Source organism: Ceratotherium simum, chromosome 16, assembly GCF_057802395.1.
Source record: "Ceratotherium simum simum isolate JZ-2026a chromosome 16, ASM5780239v1, whole genome shotgun sequence".
Lineage (NCBI taxonomy): Eukaryota > Metazoa > Chordata > Mammalia > Perissodactyla > Rhinocerotidae > Ceratotherium > Ceratotherium simum.
Window position 1 is genome coordinate 39,260,905 of NC_141915.1, and position 23,132 is coordinate 39,284,036.

General features: G+C 39.8%; 1 protein-coding gene across 2 annotated transcripts; it reads right to left on the reverse strand.

Annotated features, from left to right (window-relative positions):
- Positions 1-265: 265 nt before the first annotated feature.
- On the reverse strand, positions 266-22,786 carry MED1 (mediator complex subunit 1). 2 transcript variants are annotated; one of them, XM_004434577.2, is made up of 17 exons: positions 22,560-22,786; positions 20,234-20,340; positions 17,935-18,013; positions 16,297-16,351; positions 16,060-16,192; positions 15,338-15,366; positions 12,988-13,059; positions 12,368-12,442; positions 11,777-11,850; positions 11,073-11,162; positions 10,202-10,313; positions 9,331-9,455; positions 8,952-9,070; positions 7,965-8,166; positions 5,906-6,001; positions 5,682-5,787; positions 266-3,774 (listed from the first exon to the last, which is right to left on the reverse strand). In XM_004434577.2, the coding sequence occupies exons 1-17, from the start codon at positions 22,582-22,584 to the stop codon at positions 528-530; spliced, it is 4,746 nt and encodes a 1,581-aa protein (XP_004434634.2). In that variant the 5' UTR covers positions 22,585-22,786; the 3' UTR covers positions 266-527. The 2 variants fall into 2 exon arrangements, with proteins under 2 accessions (XP_004434634.2, XP_087297217.1); XM_087441091.1 differs by lacking the exons at positions 16,060-16,192; positions 17,935-18,013; positions 20,234-20,340; positions 22,560-22,786 and having other exon boundaries at positions 16,297-16,357.
- Positions 22,787-23,132: the final 346 nt, after the last annotated feature.

Here is a 23,132-nt window from a genome sequence, read left to right on the forward strand (position 1 = left end):
TTACTTAAGTGTCCAAAATGACCAAAGTCCTTCATTTGCCCATGCTTCAAATGGACAACTACCCAAACAAAGGTGAACAACCTTCATGCAAATGCATCAAGGAATGTATTGCTTTTTCATTTTCTGCCCAGCCCTTCAAATACATGCACTAAAATGAGTTTAAAACGTAGCCTAAAAATGGAAAAAGGGAGAAAAAAATATATATGAATATTTCCCACAAAACTGTTTCCCTCCCTTCCCTCTCCCTATGCCCCTCCCACCCCCTCCCTTTCATAAGCAAGTATTTTAACTTTTTTTTTTTCTGACAAAGGAACAAGTGATTCTTGGTAACCAGAATCAAACCCTATGGTCTCTTTAGTAGGGTCTGGCTATGCCTTTCTAAATTCACCCAACTCAGTGTCAAAGCCATGCCATTTAAGATTCTTAAACACAAAATCAGACCTGTCTGACTCACCGCTTATGGTGGTTTGCCTACAAACTTATTAGTTTTTCTCTGGCCATGTTTTTTGTCTTAAAAAGTAAGGTTCCTAATTGCCAATCAGGGCCACATCCATAAGATCATCATCTTCCTCCCCAATCATAAAGTCAGGGCTGAGCCTTGAGGGCCTGTCTGTAGATAAGATTGTATTACTTGTCATAGACAAGGACTGGTCTGAAGAGATGGGTGATTTAGACCAACTCTCTGGCTTGATGCTATGAGATTTTTTCTTGTCTCGGTCTTTGTCCCGGTCACGGTCCCTATCTTTGTCTTTTACTTTCTTCTTTTCTTTTTTGTGCTTCTTATGCTTCTCTGTGCTATATTCTGGAAGTGGTCGGATGCCATCATCTGAGCTGGGACTGTTTTGATAAGATTTCTCTGCTATGGAGGACCCTGACTCACTTTCACTGTCCAGATTCTGGGGAGTATATGCTGGTGACTTACTATGGCTGGGAGAGCCACGTTCATGCTTTGGAGTGGAACCGCTGATAAGTGGAGAGCCATAGTTTTTGGAAGAGGCCATCTGAGGCCTGAGCCCTTCACCACTACTTTCCCCAGGTTTCTGCAGAGTCACTTTGGCTTTAATGCTGGGGGATCCCCCATCATGCTTGCTGATGATAATTTTTGCCACACCCGTGCTCCCCACATTTTTTGACTCTGAGGTCTTCTTAGACGAATCCACTGAGCCCCCCGAGGTGGAAACCTTTGATTTGTCTTTATCACTTTTCTCACGCTTGCCCTGAAACTCCCCTCCTGACATGTTATGTTTGGAGGATATAGGATGGCTAGAATTTGTGCTCACCCCCATCTGGCCGTCCATTGGGTCTTCACCCCCAGGGCCACTGGTCACAACCCCATGCTTCAGTTTATCTATGACAGCTGTTAAGGACGGCTTCTTATTTCTACTGGGAGATTTCCCTTTGGAACTCCCATGCTGGTTCTGAGAGGATGACATGGAAGAGCCACTTGAGGAAAAGGAAGAGGAGGATGCTGTACAAGAATTAGATGATGGGGGAGTTTTCTGAGACAATGAGCCTGAGGATCCTAACCCTGAAGATGACTTCATGCCAGTGCTTGAACTAGTTCCAGACATATGAGAACCACCAGAACCTGAACTGATAGGGGACTTGGCTTTAGAGGATGGAGGAGTCCCAGGAACAGGCTTCATTGGAGAAGCAAGCTTATCAGAGCCTCCAGGTGGCCTTGAATGAGAAGGGGATATGTTTGGTTTACTTAAAGAAGGATTCATAAGTGATGATGGCTTCCCTTGAGGTTTCATCTTGGTGCTGCTGGAGCCACTGCTCAGTCCATGCTTGGTAATGGGAGACGACCCTGGCTTCCCCCCAGACTGGGATGAATTTTTGGACTGGCTACATCCAGAAGACCCTTGGCTAGAATATACACTGCTACTTAACTTGGAACTTGAGGAACCATCTGATTTACTGCTTTTCATCTTGCCTGAGGTGGAAGCAGAAGATGAGGAAGAAGAGGAGGAAGAATGGCTATGGTGGCTTTTACTGCCTGAGGAAGACACAGAACCACTGCTGGTATACTGGCTGTGAGAGGAGGGCTTGCCTACCATCACAGTTCCCTTAGGAATCTGAATAGTGATTTTGGGAATGGGTGGTGTAGCAACACCTGGGGGAGTCTGAGATCTTCCTGAACTGCCTGGAGATTTGGATCCACCTGTACTGGTAGGTGGGGTGAAAGGTCGGTTAGAACTGTGAGATGGAGACTTTCCCTCAGTGTCTGCCTTCTTCCGCTTTGGAGGCTTATCTTTGCTTTTGCCATCATTAGAAGGGGTCCGACTGCGTTTCCCTGGTTTGCTATCTAATCCTGGCCCTGACAGACTACTATTACTGGTGCCATTGCCTTCCTTTACTCTCTTTTGAGTCTTTTCTTTCCCTAAGTCGCCAGTGGTCAATAAAGGACTCTGGCTACCACTGTGGTGCTCCATAAGATCTGCAGGACCCAAAGCCTTACCAGCCACTGCTATAATACTGAAATCAACTGTGTCAGCTTGGTTATTGCCTTTAAACTTAGTCTCCCCATTATCGCCTCCAAGCATTGGCACCCCCAAAGTATTTAGTGCCTGAGATGCAAATCCTTTGAAATCATCATTATCTCCACTTTGGCTGCTTTCATCAAAATATTCTTCTCCAAAACCACTTTGGCTCTGGCTGTTCAACAAATCAGGATTGAAATCTACTCCATCAGGAAAAAAATGATTGGTAGGAGAGTCACTACTGGGGCTTCCAGCAGCATCTGCAATAAGGTCAGCTGGGTCAGTGTATGGATTTTCATTATTATTGGTTTGAAAGACATCAGGGTCAAAGAGGGCACTCTGAGAATGCCCAGAGCTTGAAGAATCTCGAACAGGGGTACCAATGGGTGGGCAATCGTCACCAGTGCTGGGAAGCTTAGAGGCTTCTTCTGCAATGTCTGAAAGGATATCAGTTACATCTGGGCCAATGCTGTCTGAACTGGATAGTCGGACCATCCTTTGAATACTGGGTTGGGGGTGAGGTACTGGTTGTGGGTAAGTTGTTGGGGGAGTGCTACACTGGCTTGCAGCTGGAGTGATATGTGGCGTATCCAGCGTGTCAGCTGTCATGTTGACATCAAAGATAGGGTTCTGTGAGTCAACATCCATTGAAAATAGCTCCCTCTGAAAGTCATCTTCAGTCTGGTGCTTGGGTTTGTCAGGTGGTAATCTTGATGACTTCTTCTTCTTTGTCTTGTTGCTTCCCGAGCACATTTCCATCCGGGGTGAGCCGGAAGAGGAGTTCTGCCTTTCTAAAGGGCTGCTTCCATAAAGAGTTGAGAAATCCTGTGCAGGATTATCTTTAAGAAGGTTCATAAGCATCGGGTGGTTCTTGGTGTTGCCGGCCATCGAAGAGACAGGTGGCGGCGTGTGATGAGGAGGGGTCGGACTCGAGCCAATGGTAGACCCCCCGTTCCCTGTGATTTGCAACAAACTGGTAAGAATTGGGTTCTGAGACACCTTGCTGAAGTCCTCCCCATGGCCCACCGACTCATGCCGATCTTTGATGCTCATGCTCATATTAAACAAGGTGGTAATGGGACCCCCCGGAAAGGTGTTGGTTGGTGTAGTGGTACCACTCATTGGGTTGTTGCCTGTGGTCATGCCATACCCTGGGCTGCTAGCCGGGGGCAGGTTCTTTTTCACCATGTCTTCAACTGTCTCTGCAATGAGGGACAGTGCTGGGGTGTCGGCCTGAATGGTTTCAGCTTTCCTCCGAATAGCCCTCATCGTCACAGGGATGGACATACATCTATAAGATAAGCAGAAAAAAACAAAAGTTAACATTGCACTAGCTGCTGAGTGAAACCCATTTTTCATCTGGGAAAACAAGCCTCAATTTTGCCAGAGTTTTAGATATGCCATCAGAGGTTTGCAGTGAGCAGTTTTCAGGTAAAGCAAATAACCCGAAAGGCAGGAGCAGTTCTATGAAATGCCAGAGTTTGGGGTAAATTCATTCTAAAAAGAATCTGGAGCAGCAGGCAATTGTCAACCTCTTTTATCTTTTGAAGCACCACCAAAACAAACCAACCATAAACAAGAGTCCAAATAAATAGACATCATATCGAACTAAAAGAAAACTGGTAATAATGAACTCAGTAAAAAATGTCCTCCTTTTGGGGCTTCATATGTGATTAATGGGATATATGATTTAGCTTAATTAATGAACTGCTAGAAAAATCTCTTGACCCATCAAGTTCTAAACCTTAATGGCTGGGGTGGGCCCGGTTGCGCAGCGGTTAAGCGCGCGCGCTCCACTTCAGCGGCCCGGGATTCACAGGTTCGGATCCCGGGTGCACACCAACGCACCACTTGTCAAGCCATGCTGTGGTGGCGTCCCATATAAAGTAGAGGAATATGGGCACGGATGTTAGACTAGGGCCAATCTTCCTTGGCAAAAAGAGGAAGATTGGCATCGGATGTTAGCTCACGGCTGATCTTCCTCACACACCCACAAAAAAATAATAAAAAATAAACCTTAATGGCTTAGATCACCCCAAAGCTATGTGAAAATTGTTACTACTGGTATGAAATCTTGTTTATTTATTTTTTTAATTTTTTTTTTCCCCCCAAAGCCCCAGTAGATAGTTGTACATCATAGTTGCACATCCTTCTAGTTGCTGTATGTGGGACGCGGCCTCAGCATGGCCGGAGAAGCGGTGCGTCGGTGCGCGCCCGGGATCCGAACCCGGGCCGCCAGCAGCGGAGCGTGCGCACTTAACCGCTAAGCCACGGGGCCGGCCCAAATCTTGTTTATTTTAAAGCAAATCACTTTTTATCTTACAGATAAATTTATATTTATAAACATATGTTTGAAAACATTTTGCTCTAGAACATGTCAGCAATCTTTCTTAAGGGACCAGATAGTAATATTTTAGGCTTTTGAAGATCATATAGTTTCTGTCTGACTACTCTGCCATCTTAACTCAAAAGCTGCCATAGACAATATGTAAATGAACAGGCACAGCTGTGTTCCGATAAAATTTATTTACAAAACAGGCCACTAGTACCAGCTCTAGAAAAATCTCAAAATTACATATTAATGTTTCTGGGCAGCTGACTGGCTTAAGTATCTTCTCACATACTGCCATTTGACCTGTTACATATGTTAAAAAGTGACACAAGGGACAAGACTAGTGGCGTAGTGGTTAAGTTCACGCACTCCGCTTCAGCGGCCTGGGGTTCACGGGTTCGGGTGCTGGGCGTGGACCTACACACCACTCATCAAGCCATGCTGTGGCAGCGTCCCACGTATACAGTAGAGGAAGATGGGCACAGATGTTAGTTCAGGGACAATCTTCCTCAAGCAAAAAGAGGAAGATTGGCAACAGATGTTAGCTCAGGGCCAATCTTCCTCACCAAAAAAAAAAAAGTGACACAGAGGAAAAGCGAAAAAAGACCTACATCTTATTTCATCTCTCTTGCTCCTAGAGAACCCTAATGCCAGGCCTGTAGTTACCTACTTTACTACCTACAGCTCTCATAATGGTATTTAAAAAACGAAAGCTCATATTGCTCTTGAATCTGAAAGCAGAGAAGGATGAATTCAAAGCAGTGACTAAATGCTTTCCTCCTAAATTTCCAATTCACTCTAATACTGAAAACAACATTCATTATACACCTCTTAATAGGACTCTGATGGAAAAGGGCCAGTGCTACCTTTGAACAACTTTGGCAATGAAGTCATCTGTGCAGATGAGTGCATCTGACAGCCCCTTGTAGAGTTTACAGCTCACATGTGTTGAGTCCTGCACATCCATTACCACTGAAAGACAAAATATATAGGAACTTTTTGAGATAGATTCAGCTTTGAACTTTTCAAAAAAAGGTAAAGGGACTAAACTGCTGCCCTGAGAGAGGTGCTAGCCACCCACACAACTCACCACACACCAGGGAGTCATTCACAGGGTGCTGAAAAGATACACTGAAACGGGACTCTGAGAGGGGACACACTTCAAATTGCAGGAGCCCAGGAGAATCTAAAAGGCAAAGAAAAGGATCATAAAATTATATAAGACTTGAGACAAGTAAATAATAATCTCTACACAAAATGAAATTCTCTCCCTCCTTGGAAACTAAATCCCACAGATTTTTTTTTTTAACATTTTTTTTAAATTTTTTAATTAATTAATTTATTTATTTTTCACCCAAAGCCCCAGTAGATAGTTGTATGTCATAGTTGCACATCCTTCTAGCTGCTGTACGTGGGACACGGCCTGAGCATGGCCTGAGAAGCGGTGCGTCGGTGCGCACCCGGGATCCGAACCCCGGCCGCCAGCATCGGAGCGGGCGCACTTAACCGCTAAGCCACGGGGCTGGCCCAATCCCCCACATTTTTTAACACACAAAACCTATACTATGTCATCCACAGGTGATAAAAAGAATCATATTCCAAGGAATCTGCCAGTTTAGGTTATAAATACTCCAAAACAAAGATGTAACTAATCTTAAATTTTCTAAACTAAAGGTATTTAATCCCTAAATTGTTAAAGACCTTGGCAGATATAAACACCCTGCCTTGAAAGCAAATTCTGAAAATAAACGTAGCCAAGAGGAATTTCTCATTCAATGTGATAAGCAGATATCCAGAACCACTGCCATAAACCCTGCTTTCTATCAGTGTTTGCAGCTGTTAGCTGTGCAACCCAAAGTCTGATAAGCAGGGATGTAGGTGCTATAATCTAAAATGATATATTTAGGGGCAGCCCTAGTGGCGTAGTGGTTAAGATTCAGCATGTTCCACTTCGGTGGCCTGGGTTCGGTTCCTGGGTGCAGACCTACACCACTTGTGGCCATGCTGGGGCAGCAACCCACGTACAAAATAGAGGAAGACTGGCAACATGGAAGACTGGCAACAGATGTTATCTCAGGGTGAATCTTCCTCAGCAAAAAGAGAGGAAGATTGGCAACAGATGTTAGCTCAGGGTGACTCTTCCTCAGCAAAAATAAATCAATAAAATGATATATTTATGCCAAATACACATACATCTGTCATAATAGGTTCCTAAGCCAAACATGCTAGCAGCCTAGAGACAATGATCATATCTTTTCTTGGGAAAAATCATGCATCCCTGTAGGACTAACTTCATAAATACCTTACTAAAACCATTTTTAGATGCCCTGAAGCTATTTGGAGAATTCTCCTAGGATTCAAATACATGAAATAGAAGGGCAATAGGCACACCTGCATATGCTCTGTGTCATTACTCCAACTCTCTAAAATTTCTCATTTCTAAAGCAATTCTTATTCCCATAAAAGACATCTCCTGATTTACCCTCCCTGTTTCTTCTTGCCTACCATTTGCACTGATACATCTCTCTCACAGAAGTGCTTTACAACTAAGGTAAAAAAAATTTGACTATGGTTAACTAGAGCAGCCAAAATTCACATCAAGGTTTCTAATAGCAAACTGTGTTTGAAAAACATCAGCATTCCAGAATCCTGGGAGAAAAAGAAAAGGGCACAGGTCTCACCCCTTTTCAAGCTATATGATTAAGTTCTCCAAAGAATGGGGAGAGGAAATATACTCAGGACTAAAAGCTAGGAAGCACTGTCCTAACAACCTAAAGTTTAGATATCCAAAAATCCTCTCTTCGTACAGGATCCCAAGTTCTATCTTATATATCTACTGCAAGGTTCAGGCCTTTAGGTACCCAGTTATATCACTATATGAAGAAAAAGAGTAAGTCCACTGCAAAAAAAACAGTGGTCTTTCAAATCCCAATTTACAGATTGGTTCCATCAAAATTATTTGTGGAGCTTAAACTAGATTCCCAACTCCTCCCACTGGGGTTCTAATTCAGTTCATCTGGGTGTGTAAACCAACTATCTGTATTTTTAAAAGCTGTTCCACAGGTGATATGATGGGCCACCAAATTAGAGAACCGGTAGAGTAATCAGTTTCCATTTACCAGTAACTATATCAAAAGGAAAGGCAGTACCTTCTTTCAAAATAGTTCTTTTGACACAGCTTCCAATTAGGGTGTTATAGGCCACTTGGTGTCTGATCAGATTTAGGATAAGAGGAACCCGGCCAGGATGTTGAAAGGTGATTTTGTTAACAAGGGTTCCCTGTAGACTTCTGCCATCTGGAAGAGGAGCATCCTTGTTGAGGAAATAGCAATGCTGCTGACCTGGAAGAGCCTGGGTAAAAGGAAAAAAAGAAACAAATTCTATTTACTCACCCATTGTACTCCAACCACAAACTATCCTGAAAAGAAATCTACTCCACAAAAATCAGCAGCAATTTCTTGGTGAATAAAAACTCCACAGTGAATTCTTTGGTCAGCTGATGTTATAAATGCCAATTACTCAGTTGGCTGAAAAGACCCGTTTTTTGTAAATATTCTTCTATTGGTTTCCTAACCTAGCTAACATAAAAATTACCTCAGAAATCTAAGAGGTTCCTGAACCATACGTGCAAAATCTGTATTTTTAACAAAACACCCTATATAATTATAATGTAGCCACAATTTGGCAACTACTACTTTAGTCTAGGCTATTATCAAACATTCAAACAAATTCAAGTCCAGATGAGGTTTTGGAAGCTGAACCTTTCTTTACTCATTCTAGCACCTTCTTCTCTGTATGTACTTCAAGGACCTTCCCAGATTATAACCTCATGATACTTGAAAGAATTGAACAGTAAGAACTCTTAACACCTACTTATAAAAGCTCAGAATACCGTTAAAGAGACTTTCATCTGAAATTTCAACAATGAAATGTACATTGTTGTTTCCTGACTTGGAAGCTCATGCTCTCTTCCTTTAGTATGTTTTAGAGCTTTCTGTAATTTCCTGCCTGACTGAGAAAATTGGATATGACCCAGCAGTCCAAAAGAATGTTATCTGACTTCAGTAATCCTATAAAGGAAGATTCTGATCTTGGGTCCAAACATAATCTACAACAATCCACAGGGCCTTACTTACAGCATAAAATCGCATGTTGTGATTCAAAGGTATGGAGTCAGGGTCCTTTGACAGCTCAAATTGAGTGATCAGTTCATAGAGGGGTACATAAGTTGGTTGAGTTTCAAACAATGGAATTCCTGGAAAAATAAGGATCAATATAATGACCACAATAAAATCAAAACATTGACAGCTCAGTTTTCCCTTCATGACTTCTACTTCATTCATCCATTTTTTTCAAAAAGTACTAAGCATTTACTAGTACAAAGCACCATGACATCTATACCCATCAGGTTTTTTTTGAGGCCTGCCAAGACTGAAAGAGGTCTCAGATAATCTGATTTTGAAGTTTGCTTTTCATATTCATAAGAAGTATTACCTCCTGATGCTTAAAACTCACCTGTGCAATTCTGAAGTTTCTGAACAAATGCTCTAGATACTGGGATTGGCTGGGGAAATTTCAAGAAGAAACAGGCAGGGAGATCAACACTGTTGGCACTGGTGACTGAGGAGAAGGAAGGGGTCCTTCAAAAAAAAAAGAAGGGGGTGGATTGGATTTTGACTTGATATGAAAATGAAAAATCTAAACACCTATTCTTAGACATGTCTGTATCATATAAACATACAAAACCTATCAAAAAGCTCACTCTTTCAACTTTCTTCCCCCAATTCCAAAACATCCTATTTGTTAACCCAAAAATATTTAATCAAACATCTATCCTGAGGCATGTTCTCTAGTTATTACTCCAACATTAACTCCATATCCACATAAGTCCCATAAGAAAAAATGGAGCAATCATTAAACCAGAGGAATTAGCACAGTTTGTGAGCAGACTTCAGAGAGGAACATTCAAATACTGCAGATATTGAAAAGAGCAATTAAGTGGATACAACAAAAAGCCAGTCTCTAGAAAGTCAAGTGGGGAAAGAGCCAAGTGAAAGTAATACTGTTTCATACCAGGCTTAAAGTTGAAAAAATGGACTTTGGTACCCTAGAATTATATTTAACTTACTATTTGTTTTTTGTGTGTGTGAGGAGGTCAGCCCTGTGCTAACATCTGCCAATCCTCCTCTTTTTTTGCTGAGGAAGACTGGCCCTGGGCTAACATCCGTGCCCATCTTCTTCCATTTTATATGGGACGCTGCCACAGCATGGCTTGCCAAGCGATACATCGGTGCATGCCCGGGATCTGAACCGGCGAACCCCGGGCCGCCGCAGCGAAGCGCACACACTTAACCACTTGCGCCACCGACCGGCCCCCTTAACTTACCATTTGTTGTCAACTGGATGTGACCCCATAATTAATGGTGCAATTGGGAGTTTATACATAGCAGATGTTCCTTCAATTGTCACTGATGCATTCATGCCCAAAGATCGAGGAACTAAGAATATGAAAGAAAAATGGTATTCTCCGAACTAATACAAATTATAAGGATCTTAACATTTAAAAAAAACAGGCTAACTTCTGCATAATTTCTCAGCCCTAATTTGTCTGTCAGATACTGTAATACCTTTATAACTCAGAAATGCTAGAAGTTACCTTTCTAACCAACCAATATTTCTGTCAGTAAATAAAACAAAATATAGTAAGCAATGCAGTCCAAGGAAAAGTTTTTTTAAAAGGCTCATTACCAATACTACTTTTTCCAACTTCAGAATGCATTTAAAATAGAATTATAATTATAGGATAGTCAATGATTGAAGTTACAAGGGGACCAAATGCAGTATTAGGCCACTTCTCATTATGTTTTAGCAAATTAAAATGCAAATAGAAAATAACATCCATTACTGTAATTCTTTAGTAAGTTGGCTAATTTCTTCACCTTTAAAGTAATAACTAAAGGGGATTATTTCAAGTCAGATGGTTTATATCTTTTCATTCACTCATTTACTTATTCAAAAGCACTATTAAACTGTTATTATTATGTATATATGTGTACATATATATGTATATAAGTATCTGTGTGTGTGTGTGTATCAGGTGCAAACTCTGGGAGGAATGGCAAACTCATTAGGGAGTGACAAACTTATCAGGGAGTAGCAAACCAAAAAGTACAGGCAGGCCTGGGCATTCAAATTTTTAAAAATATTTTTTTAAACACTGAGCAAAACCTTCAGTTGTTTTACAGTTAAAGTCTTACCATTATTCTCATGCAAAATGATGGGAGATGACGTTTTATCATCCAGCAGGTCAGAAGGAGAGGCATAGTATTTCAAGTTCATTAAATGACCTATGAAAAATAAAACATCACTACACCTTTATCAGGTAGATTAAAAATAAAAACATTCCCATTTCTTTTTTGTGTGTGTGAGGAAGATCAGCCCTGTGCTAACATCTGCCAATCCTCCTCTTTTTTTGCTGAGGAAGACTGGCCCTGGGCTAACATCCGTGCCCATCTTCCTCCACTTTATATGGGACTCCGCCACAGCATGGCTTGCCAAGCGGTGCGTCGGTGCACGCCCAGAATCCAAACCGGCGAACCCCGGGCCACAGCAGCAGAGCGCGTGCACTTAACCGCTTGCGCCACTGGGCCGGCCCAAAACATTCCCATTTCTATAAATCTATATACAAGAAAATAGTTCCACAGATATGAGGACTCATGCTCCAAAGCAGCTTAGGAAATATGACAGAAGCATAAGTATTGATTCTAGTGGCAACAATTTACTTCACAATTAAAAAAATAAAACTGGGAGAGGACAGGTGTTGACACCTTATAAATTATTAAAAAATATATAAATCACTGGTAATCTTCTCCCTCTCTTTATAACCCAAGGTGAAATTTTAAGTAATGACCCTCAACTAAAATGAGACATTTTTCTAAATAAGCAAAATAGGATCACATACCCCCACTTCTTGGAGTGAGATAGCCAACACTGCCGTGAAGAATCTTATCCAAGGGACCAGCATTGGTTGCTTTCCTGCAAGACAAATGATCTATGTTTGCTTGTGTTTAAGCCCTGAAGGTATTAGTGCACAATGTGATAATGAGTTCAGCTCTTAAAAGCCTTGTAATACTATCCTAACAACTCTATCCTATAATTGGGCGTATAACAATTGTATTTCACCTTCAAAGTGAAGGGATTATTTTCAAGTATACACCAATATGTAATATGATGAACAAAAATTACAACTAGACTACTATTTATCAGATGGGAGGCCAGATTTGACAAGTCTTCAGATAAAACCTATTGAATATCAACCAATAAATTACAGATACTGATACTCAGAAAATGGAATGCCATCATCATTTGGGAAGTAAAAGGAGATGGACAAGATTTATAATATAGGTAAAATATAGATGTATAATAATATAGATATTTAGATATCCATAATATAGAAATATAAAATAGGACCCTAGTAACCCCCTAGATGAAAAACTTTAAGAACAAGGTACTCAGAAAGGTCATACAGAATTTACACCTTAGCCAGTCTTACCAATACATAACTGCCATTTTAGATAGATCCTGTTCTAAGGACTGGAGAGCCAAGTACATTTTAGTCTTCAGTTTGCTAGAGAGTAGAAGAAGAGAACAAGAGTTAAATAGTTGAAAAATACACACACACACACACACACACACACACAAACACTGATATTGAAAGCCTAAAGAGCAAGTCTATATTGGAGGCAACTAAAATATCCATTAAAAAAAAAAACTTTAAAATGTTAAAAAAAAAATCAATAGTGAGCTATCAAAGCTAATTTTTATCTCTGTTTAAAAGAGCCAAGCAGGTTAGAATCCCAACAGAATCCCAAGTAGGTTAAAAAAAATGACAATCTAGTTCCACAACGACTAATTTCTTTCAGCCTAGAAATCAATGTTGAAGAAATCTCAAGGATTATAGTCTATCTTTTAGCGTTATAATCCATCAATGCAGGTACTGTTTATTTAAAATACTTTTAAAAGACATAAAGTTGGAAGCTGAGCTATGTATTGTCAGTATGAATAGAAATCACAAATGAGATAGGCAGAAGAGTTGGCAAATTTCTAAGCACAAAATGGTTTATAGAGTTATACTGATTTTTCCAACAAAAGCAAAAAAATAAAAATACTTACTTGTCTCCTGGAAGGTTATAAAGATTAACAAGACCCTTAAGGTGCTTAGAAAATTCATCAAAATTTTTTTCCCTATAAGGAATTCAGGGAAAAGGGGAGAAGGAGGAGAATAAAACATACAATTACTACTCAATCTTAACAGCAAAGTGCCAAAAATCATGGCTATATAAAACATTTTAATAATTTGCTTTATTCTTTTTCTCCCAGCCAAAGTTTTCTAGAATCAATCAAAAGTAGAAAAGGAAAATGAAATGTTTTCCTTTCTCTGCCCCATTTTTCTGAAGAAGGTGCTAATAAGCAGTACAAAGGATAGTCAAAAAGACCTGATAATTCATATACTAATTCACTCCTACATAATGAGACCTGGGTTTAGATAAATCACTTTCTTTTACTCTTAATATGTAACTGAGATGACTGGATGTCATGAGGGAAAAAAACACTTTTGTTTGGAGAAGAAATAGAAGTAAATAAATTGGGAAGATAGAACACTTGCACGTAAATGGCAAGATGAGAGAGGGGAAATGAACACTATGAGAGAGATGGGACACCTAGAGAAAAGGGGATGGGTAAACTGCAAACTGCAAACTCCAAAATGTTCCTATGACTAGATCTGCCCCAGGAAAAAGAAACTACCACCATCACCCCCGGCCTCCTCCTAGAACCCAATACTATTCAGGCTTGGATTCTTAATCAAATGGGCTTTTGTGGGCAGGCTTAGGAATCCAATCCAACTCAACAATACTAACTCTCAAACTTTAAAAAAAAAAATGTCTCTTGAAAGCTAAATTGCCCCGACAATGTCAGATACTTGGTCAGGCATTTTTGAGCATTTATTGAACACTCAATGCCCAAAGTGCCATGAGACAGTAAAAAGAAACAAGAGCAGGGCCGGCCCAGTGGCTTAGCGGTTAAGTGCGCATGCTCCGCTACAGGCGGCCCGGGTTCGGATCCCGGGCATGCACCACCGCACCGCTTCTCCGGCCATGCTGAGGCCGCGTCCCACATACAGCAACTAGAGGGATGTGCAACTATAACATAAAACTATCTACTGAGGCTTTGGGGAAGAAAAAAAGGAGGAGGATTGGCAATAGATGTTAGCTCAGAGCCGGTCTTCCTCAGCAAAAAGAGGAGGATTAGCACGGATGTTAGCTCAGGGCTGATCTCCCTCACAAAAAAAAAAAAAAAAAAGAAACAAGAGCAGCAGCAAAATGTATTCCCTACCTTAAAATTACCGTCTATACAATGACTAAAAATATCAGATAAAGGCTAATATTCTTTTTGAGGTACCCACTTCCAAACATGCTTACAAATTAGCTTTAGAACACCATCAGTTCCTAAGTTGGTGCAGTCTTCTACTCCAGATTAGAACCTGAAATATTGGCTTTCTGAACTATTCTGGTAATACACCTTTGCTAGACTTATTGATTCAATGAAATCATAAAAGGTTATTTTTTATGTTGCACTGCAATTTTTTTAAAGCTGGTTCAAATTTGGTGCATTTGGCTATAAGCACATTAAACTGATCATTGAGAAAGCTGTGTGTAAAACTTATTTCCTCAATATTAACACCCCTTCTAAGACATCTCCATGTGGTATTTGAGAACGTCACTATATTTAAAACATAAAATTGATGTAATGATTTTCTCAAATTCCCAGAAAGTTAATTCTGGGTCTAAATTTAAGCATGGAAATTTCCACTCAATTCAAAGGGAAAAAATAAGCCAGTGGAAAAAGCCATCAACTACTAAAAGGACTGTCTTCAAGCCTAGTACTCTACTATGCTGAGAGTTTATCACACATATACCTTAAATGTAAAACAATTTTTCTCAAAATTAAAGTGAAAAAAAGTTCTTTTCATGGTATTGACTCAATTTTCTCAAGCCTTCTCTGATTCAATAATTAGGTTCCATTTATTTTTGTTCCACACAGAATTCCTAAGGCTAGATCAGTAGTTCACAACCAGGAATGATTTTGCCCTCTAGGGGACATCTGACAATATCTGGAGATATTCTAATTGTCACAACTCAGGAGGTACTACTGGCAACTAGTGGGAGAGACCAAGGATGCTGTTAAACATCCTACAATGCACAGGGTAGCCCCCTAAGAGCACAGAATTTTCCAATCCAATTTGTCAAAACTGCCAAGGTTGAGAAACCCTGGGATAGACTGAGTAGGATAAGAAATCAAGGTAAGTCAATTCTAAAAATGAACAAGTACAGACTCTAAAAAATCTTGACCCAAGAAAATAAATTTCTTCCTCAGGAAAGTAACTTCTGACCAGCCTCAAAACCCAGCTATAAAGAACAGCATCATCTGCCAATATCAGGGAATATAAATGTCATTTGCTCACCTTAGCTGCTGTACAAGCTCTGGACAGCTCTGAAATAAAAGAAATCATATTAAAACTTTAAACTACCTTCAGACTTTTAAAGACATCAAATTTTTTCTCTTTTATTAATAGTACATGCTTTATAACAAAAACATTAAAACTATACAAGGTTCTAATATTAAGGTATCAAAAAGCATCTTCTTCCTACTTGGTAAACTATGGGGTTGGGGTGGGAAATTAAAAATCAAAATATACGAAATAGTTTATAAAAGAATCAACTTTCAGTAGCTTGTTTAAAACATTAGGACCTCTCTTTAATGCCATCCTTGGAATCCATATCCAACTGTCTGGTTACACACATTTTATATTCATCTATGAAACATTAGCTATGTACAAGATTATCTGTCCTTCTTGATTACAAGCTTTTTGAGGATAGGAACTTTAAGTTATTTATCTCTGTATCCCCAGCACCTATTCAATTGCGGCTCATGTTTGTTGATATGAAATGGAAAGGGTTCCTCTGGTGTTTCCACTTGTCAAAGCCTTTGGATGATGTCAGAGATGGACCCATGTTATTCTAAATTCCATTCTATAGCTATTGATGTTGTAGCCCATCACATCATCTCTATAGTGGCTCATGAAAAAACCTAAACCCAAACTATTTCAAACCCCAACAATTCATTTTAATATTAATGTCCCTAAGTAAACCCCACAGATTCCAGTGAAATATCAACAACACATACCACAGGATTCTCCCCATGGTGAGCCACTTTTACATCACAAAGCTGTCCTGCAGGATCTAACTGCACTTCCACATAGAACATATCTGACGTGATGTAACATTCAGTGCCACTGGCACTGAGATGAGAGCCCAGTCTAGCAGGAACAAATCAAAACAAAAATTAATAGAGGACACATAAATAAAGCCACCCAAAGTCAACACTAAGGTAAACATTTCTGCCTACAGATAGACTACTTACCCATTCTGTCTTGCTATAGACTCCAGACGATCAGTCATTGCTGGTAAAGATGTCACTATGAAAGGGTGAAAAAAGGAAATCACAAAGGATGCTCCAAATAACTTAAATTATATTCTTCAAAGACAGAAACATGCTGAGGAGTATAACCATCCTTCCAAAGCCATAAACACATTCAATAGTTCAAATGCTTATAATTTGCACAAAGTTCATTGGTCAGGCTTAGCTGTGACCTAGGTAGTAATAAGGGTCAAAAAAAACATCTATTTGAAAAAATTATTGGACCTTTCTCTTCTCCCTTTTCCATTACTTATTTGGGACAAGTTATCTTTAACTGAAAGAAGAAATATTTATCTGCTAATGTTAGAATAAGGAAGATTAACATCAAAACCAACATAAACACTCAATGTTCATAGCAGCATTATTCACAATAGCCAAAAGGTGGAAACAACCCAAGTGTCCATTGATGGATAAATGGATAAACAAAATGTGGTATATGATGCAATAAAATATTATTCAGCTTTCTTAAAAAGGAAGGAAATTGTGACATATGCTACAAAACGGATGAACCCTGACGACATTACGCTAAGTGAAATAAGTCAAAAAGGACAAATACTGTATGATTCCACTTATATGAGATATCTAGAGTAGTCTTGACTAAAGTAGAATGGTGGTTATCAGGAGCTGGGGAGAGGGGGATATGAAGAGTTATTGTTTAATGGGTACAGAATTTCAGCTTGGGAAGATGGAAAAGTTCTGGAGATGGATGGTGGTGATGGTTTCACAACAATGTGAATGTACTTAATGCCACTGAACTGTACATTTAAAAAGGGTTAAAATTGGGGCCGGCCCGGTGGCGTAGCGGTTAAGTGCATGCACTCCGCTGTGGCGGCCCAGGGTTCACAGGTTCGGATCCCAGGCGCACACCGACCCATCGCTTGTCAAGCCATGCTGTGGCGGTGTCCCGTATAAAGTAGAGGAAGATGGGCACAGATGTTAGCCCAGGGCCAATCTTCCTCAGCAAAAAGAAGATTGGCAGCAGATGTTAGCTCAGGGCTAATCTTCTTCACAAAAAAATAAATAAAAATAAAAGGGGTTAAAATGGTAAATTTCATGTTATGTACATTTTACCACAATTGAAAAAACGAAAGCAATATTCAGCTAAATCAGGTTCATTTGCGGTGGATCAGAGGAAAATCTATCTTTAATTTCATTTTCCCCCCAAAATAGATAGAAGTAGTAATGAATGCATAATCAAGCTCATGATTTAAATTTTATGTTTGCTTTCCTGAAAACACTGTCCATAAACACTGTAAAAATATTTTAGATAGAGTTAAAATGTCCATCTTCTAATTAGAAGAGAACATGTGAAGAAAAAAAAAAAAGAATTCTTCCTTGCTATCTTTTAGTTACCCTTCATCAATTATATTTTGAGTCTCTACCAGCCTACAAAATAAGATCAAAAATAAATGTTTCAAAAGTTCAGGTAAGAGCTCATCTCAACTCCATAAGGAAAGCAAGAACACCACCTAGCATAGACAGTTGACCTATCTCAATTTATATTTCTAGTGTAAATATAAAACAGTCTTTCTTAAACTGGGGGTTTTAAGAAATCAGCATATTTCAAAGATGTTTACAAACCTTTGAGAGCTTTCTGCAATGTCTCCAAACAGCTGACCAAATGTTGGTGCCCTCCAGAACTCATCACAACCCTCTTCTCCTGTATTAAGTGGGAAAACATTTGAAGTAAAATTTAACCAAGCCAACAGTGTTTCAGGTAAACATACACATTATCCTACTAGGAATATTTCAGCATAGTCTATAGACAATATGCTATAGTCTCTATACTCTATATTCTCTATATACTCTAGGTAGTCTGTAGACTCTTAACTGTTACTCTGTCCATCCATCCAAGGGAGGAAAAGTTCATATACACAGATACATCCATATCTATATACACTAAGGTAGAAAAAGGTATTCCCAGATCTAAAATAAGATAACCTTCAGAGAAAATTAGGAAGAACCAAAATGTAATAAATAAGATCAGCCTTCTGTAGAATTAACTATATCCTAAGATTTAGTCAGTTAAATGGAGTGGCTTAGGAGACTTGGCAATTCCCAGATCCAACAAGGTGATTTGCATGTAATCTATGAAATACAAGCAGATCATGGTAAAACTAGATTGACTCTAAGAAACAAATATGTAGTCCAGAAAAGGGACTCCCAAAGAGCAAAAAATTTGGCATAGTTTTTCTAACTCTATCCAGAGAAGTTTCTCTCTGCACAACATTCCACAAAAAGTTTCTCTCTTGCACAGTTCCCAGAACTGTGAACAGTTTTATAATACCCGGATAGTTTTTCAGCCTTTTCCATTCCCAAATCCATCTCTCATTGCTCTAATTTCACCCTCACAAAACAAACATGTGATTAGTTAATAATCCGGCTTCCCTTGTACCTTGAATAGACAAGGGGGTGCTCTGGACAATGGATACCAGTATTTTGGTAACTGGAAAGATAAACCCTCTGTTGTAAATTAATAAATTGGCATTCTGATTTACACATTAATCTACTGAGATTTTGTTAGCATGTCAGTTTTTGAAAATTCTTCCAAGTCTTACTATACCAATAAATTAGGTTTCTGAATCTGCAAAAGTGAGAAGTAGACAATGGAAGCTATGGTGACCAACCAAGACACTGGTACCCCAAGAGAGGGTCTTAGTAGCCACCTGGAATTCCTCAATCTCATGATGTCTCTCTAATGCAATATCATTTATAGAACATATTTCAAACTAGAATATGGCTGCCTTGCAGTATAAAAATGACAACCTCTGAATTTCCAGACTGGAAAAATTGCCATTCTTTTATTTAAGACATTTTTTAAAAAAATACCTTCTATGTACACAATCCTGAACCAAAAGATACACATAACATTTGTGGAATTTACAGTTACAGAAATCTTTTAGCAACACGACACTCTGATAGCCATTATCTCCTTTGATCCTTACAACAAAACTATGTGGAAAAGCAAACTGGTGTTGTGTGCATCTACTTTCCAGATGAGGAAACTGAGACTCAGAGAGATTAAATAATTTTCCCAAAGTCATGTAGGTAGTAAGTACTGGAGTCAAGCCTAAAATATAGGTCTTTGACAGCAAATTCAATTATTTTGCAAGTGCTCTACTGATATGACCATTTTAAACACTAATAAATCTACTAAACTGAACTTACTCTGGACCCAAAGTAAGATTTGGAGGGGAGGAGGGGGTACTTTCATTCAAATACAACATATATACAGAGAAGTATATGAATCTTAAGTAAAGAGATCCATGAATTATCACAAAGTGAACACACCCATATTACCACTGCCCAGGTCAAATCATAGAAGTAAAGTTTTCCTACATTATTGACTACCTCTGGAATCATATGGATGAACTTTCAACATCCTGCCAACACCCCCCACCCCCCTACTCCCTGTCTTCCACTTAACTAGGGCTCCCCATATGGTGAATGACTCAGGAAGTAGTACTGTAGAAAAAGAGCTTGACAGAGTGAACAGGTGAAGCTAATTAAGAATAAATTGCAAATTCTACTAGTAGTATAAATACAATAAAAGTACTATCACATTAGAATCAACAGCTTTACAGGAAGTGAAGAATAAATGTCTCTCTATAGCAATCTATCCTGTGTGCCTCTATAGGTGTATTTCTTATCACCTTTGCCTAAAGTAACCCAGTGTACTGTAACTCATGATTAACACCATTTTATAAATATACCTCCCTCTTAGACTCTTAAAGTTGATAGCCAGTGTACTCAGGTGTTTTATGATAAATAAAACTGCAGACACACTACAATAACTACTTTTAAAAAGTCTACACAGGAGCTTAGCTTATTAAATAATTATCTAAGCACAACACTTTATCCACTTCACTACAATCCTCACCATGACTTGACGCACAAGCTTAATGGTTTCACTCCAAGGTCTGTTTTGGTTAAATTTTGCATGGAGCCGTTCCAAGAGAGAACTCATCTTACTCAGCTTTTCCGATTCTACGATATAAATCAGAAAACATAATTAGAAACTCTTCTTTCAAGACCTTCCACAGTTTTTCCTGCAAATGAAACTCCCATACTTCATCCTGTTAAGAACTCAGTTAAAATATTTTTCAGTGTCATTTACTTCAAAACATACAAAGAGGGGCTGACCCCATGGCTTAGCGGTTAGGTGCACGCGCTCCGCCACTGGTGGCCCGGGTTCAGATCCCCGGCGTGCACCGACGCACCACTTCTCTGGCCATGCTGAGGCCACGTCCCACATACAGCAACTAGAGGGATGTGCAACTATGACATACAACTATCTACCGGGGCTTTGGGGAGAAAAGGCAAAAAAAAAAAACATACAAAGAAATTTATTTTTAATGATAAGAAGACACACAAATTATGGGTCTAATCTAACAAACACCATAGAACAAGACGGCTTTCTATTCAAACTTTTAATAAGAACCAAAAAAAGAACCATCTCTAATAATGTTTCAGGATTGAGACTACATTTCATGGCAAAATCATTTCATGATATGCATGAAATCCTTTGTATGATACATTTGAACATGGCCTTACTATGATTAGTTGGTTTTCAGTGTGAAAATACAGACTTTCTTAATTTTTTGACATAATTTTAAGAGATCAATTTATAAGTACTATCAAGAAAACAGGCTTTATTTCCCATTCAGATTTTTCCTATTTGAATTCAAACTAAAACTATATGGACAGGGAAGACATCACTGACTAAAGATACCAGTGTTTTGGACAACAGATACCAGGATGAGTTTCCAGCAGAGGTAACAGAAAGGTAGAAAAGACTGGCTCCTGGATTAGGTGTGTGAACAAACCTACACTCTCCAACCCTCTTCTAATTCTTGTACTGCTTAGTATGAGCAAGGACCTGTGCTAGAGACCACTGGCAATGCAAAAACACACAATATGCCTGAGATGACATCTGTGAGGGGGTGTGGATAAGTTAATGTGGAAATAACCATCACACAAAGCCAAAAGAGATATGCTCTTAAAAACAGAGACACATTCTATTGAAATTCAAAGGAGGAAAAGTTCATAATTAGTTGCGGAGATGCTACAAAAAAGATGTCATTGAAAGATGAATAGAATGTCAGCAATCAGAGTTGAGGCAGTGACATCTAAATCAAGATTCAAACACCTTCCTCCAAAGCCCTCATCTTCTAGAAAACTGGTTTGGGGGCTGTTTCAGCCAGTTTATAGTGCTGGACACATTTCTGGCAATTCCCACTTTCAAGACATTCATTCAAGCACTATTGTACGTGTGGGGTCTACAACAGCGAGCAAACTAGACAAAATTCCTGCCTCATCGAGTTTCCATTTTTACACTTGTCATTCCTCTATACCCGAGGAGTATACCTTTCTTCTTCCTCTCATTCAAAACACACTCCCCTTCTTTTCCTTGAGAAGCCTGAAGATAAATATCTTTACACAAATGTTCAAATCAAACATTCTTTGAGCAACTATTATGTGCCAGGGACCATGCAACGATGAGGAACACAAGGGCCCTGATCTACAAAGCTCAGAGTAAAGTGGAGAAGAAGAATTAACAACAATACAGTGAGCTGTATTAATAGCACTATGTCCAAAATACTAAGGAAGCATTTAAGCCGGAATGCGAAACTTTAGAGAATCTAAGTAAGTTTCCACAGAAAAGTCATTCTTCAGCATTTCTAAGTTAGGCCAGCCATTGAAAGGATGAAATTCAGCGCATTTTTAAAATATACAATAGCACAAGATCGGAACACTGTGGCATTCTAGGGAACTGCTGGCTTTTAATATTTTAAGGACCTAATCATTTCCCTTACGCCAAAACATCCTCCAGTACTTTGACACACTGCTCTGTTATTTTTTGTCATTATTCAGACGTCTCTTCTGGAACGAGATGTAAGCAAGTTTTAGATTCACTCGCCTGTTCTCCCATCACTTTAGACTAAAAACGCTCTGAGGCCCAATTGATTGCCCCTAGCTATGCAGGAAACCTTCACAGAAGTTGGGAGCCCCCATTACCCCAAAGTCGGAGCTCTCCATCACCAGGGAAGGCACAGTCAGAATATAAAACCCACACATACCCCGCCTCCTGGACTCTGCGCCCCCGGGAAAGTGGCCCCCGCGGAGGCATCGGTCCCCCAGCTCCTCTTACAGGTTGGCTCCCCCCAGCTGTGTCCCGCCCCCCTCTTTCCCCCTCAGTCACTCACCCTCGGTTTCCCCCTGAGCCTTCATCCTGACGGTGGGGAGGGCCCGATTCCTACACAAAAGGATAAGCCCTTCCCCACCAATAACGGGGGAACCAAGTTGGTTCGGGATCCCGGGACGCAGGGCACCAGCAGTCCCCACTCTTCCCGGGAAGGCTCAGTCTGAAGTCCCCGGCGGCAAGAAGAGAAGGGTGCTCGCGGCCGCCGCCATCTTCCCCAACGGAACTTCCCAAAAATCGCGAGATTAACCGTGATCCTGCGAGAGAGAGGAAAAGGGCTGGGCACCAAAATATCGCGTAAAATGGTTAATAGGGTGCTTCTCGCGAGATTCTTCCAACAGCGTTCCCTCTCGTCTGTCTCAGACTTTTGGCGCTAGGCGTAGAGTTAGCCAGCGGGTGCTCTTCGGGTCTTTTGCGAAAACTGGTGTTTTCGTTTTGGCATTTAAGCAATTCGCAGATTAAAATCCCCCACTCTCTTTACTGAAAGACTAGCTTTTTGGAGAATATTGGTATCGGAAATATTTTACTAAAGATAGTATGTTTTCTTGAGATACTAGATGGATTAATTATGCCATAA

Coding starts and splice junctions, on each gene's coding strand:
- MED1 (XM_004434577.2), bottom strand. CDS start 22,584: ATGAAGGCTCAGGGGGAAACCGAGG. Junction 20,341..22,559: donor GGCTCAGGGGGAAACCGAGG/GTGAGTGACTGA, acceptor TTTATATCGTAG/AATCGGAAAAGCTGAGTAAG. Junction 13,060..15,337: donor GAGCTTGTACAGCAGCTAAG/GTGAGCAAATGA, acceptor AATTCCTTATAG/GGAAAAAAATTTTGATGAAT.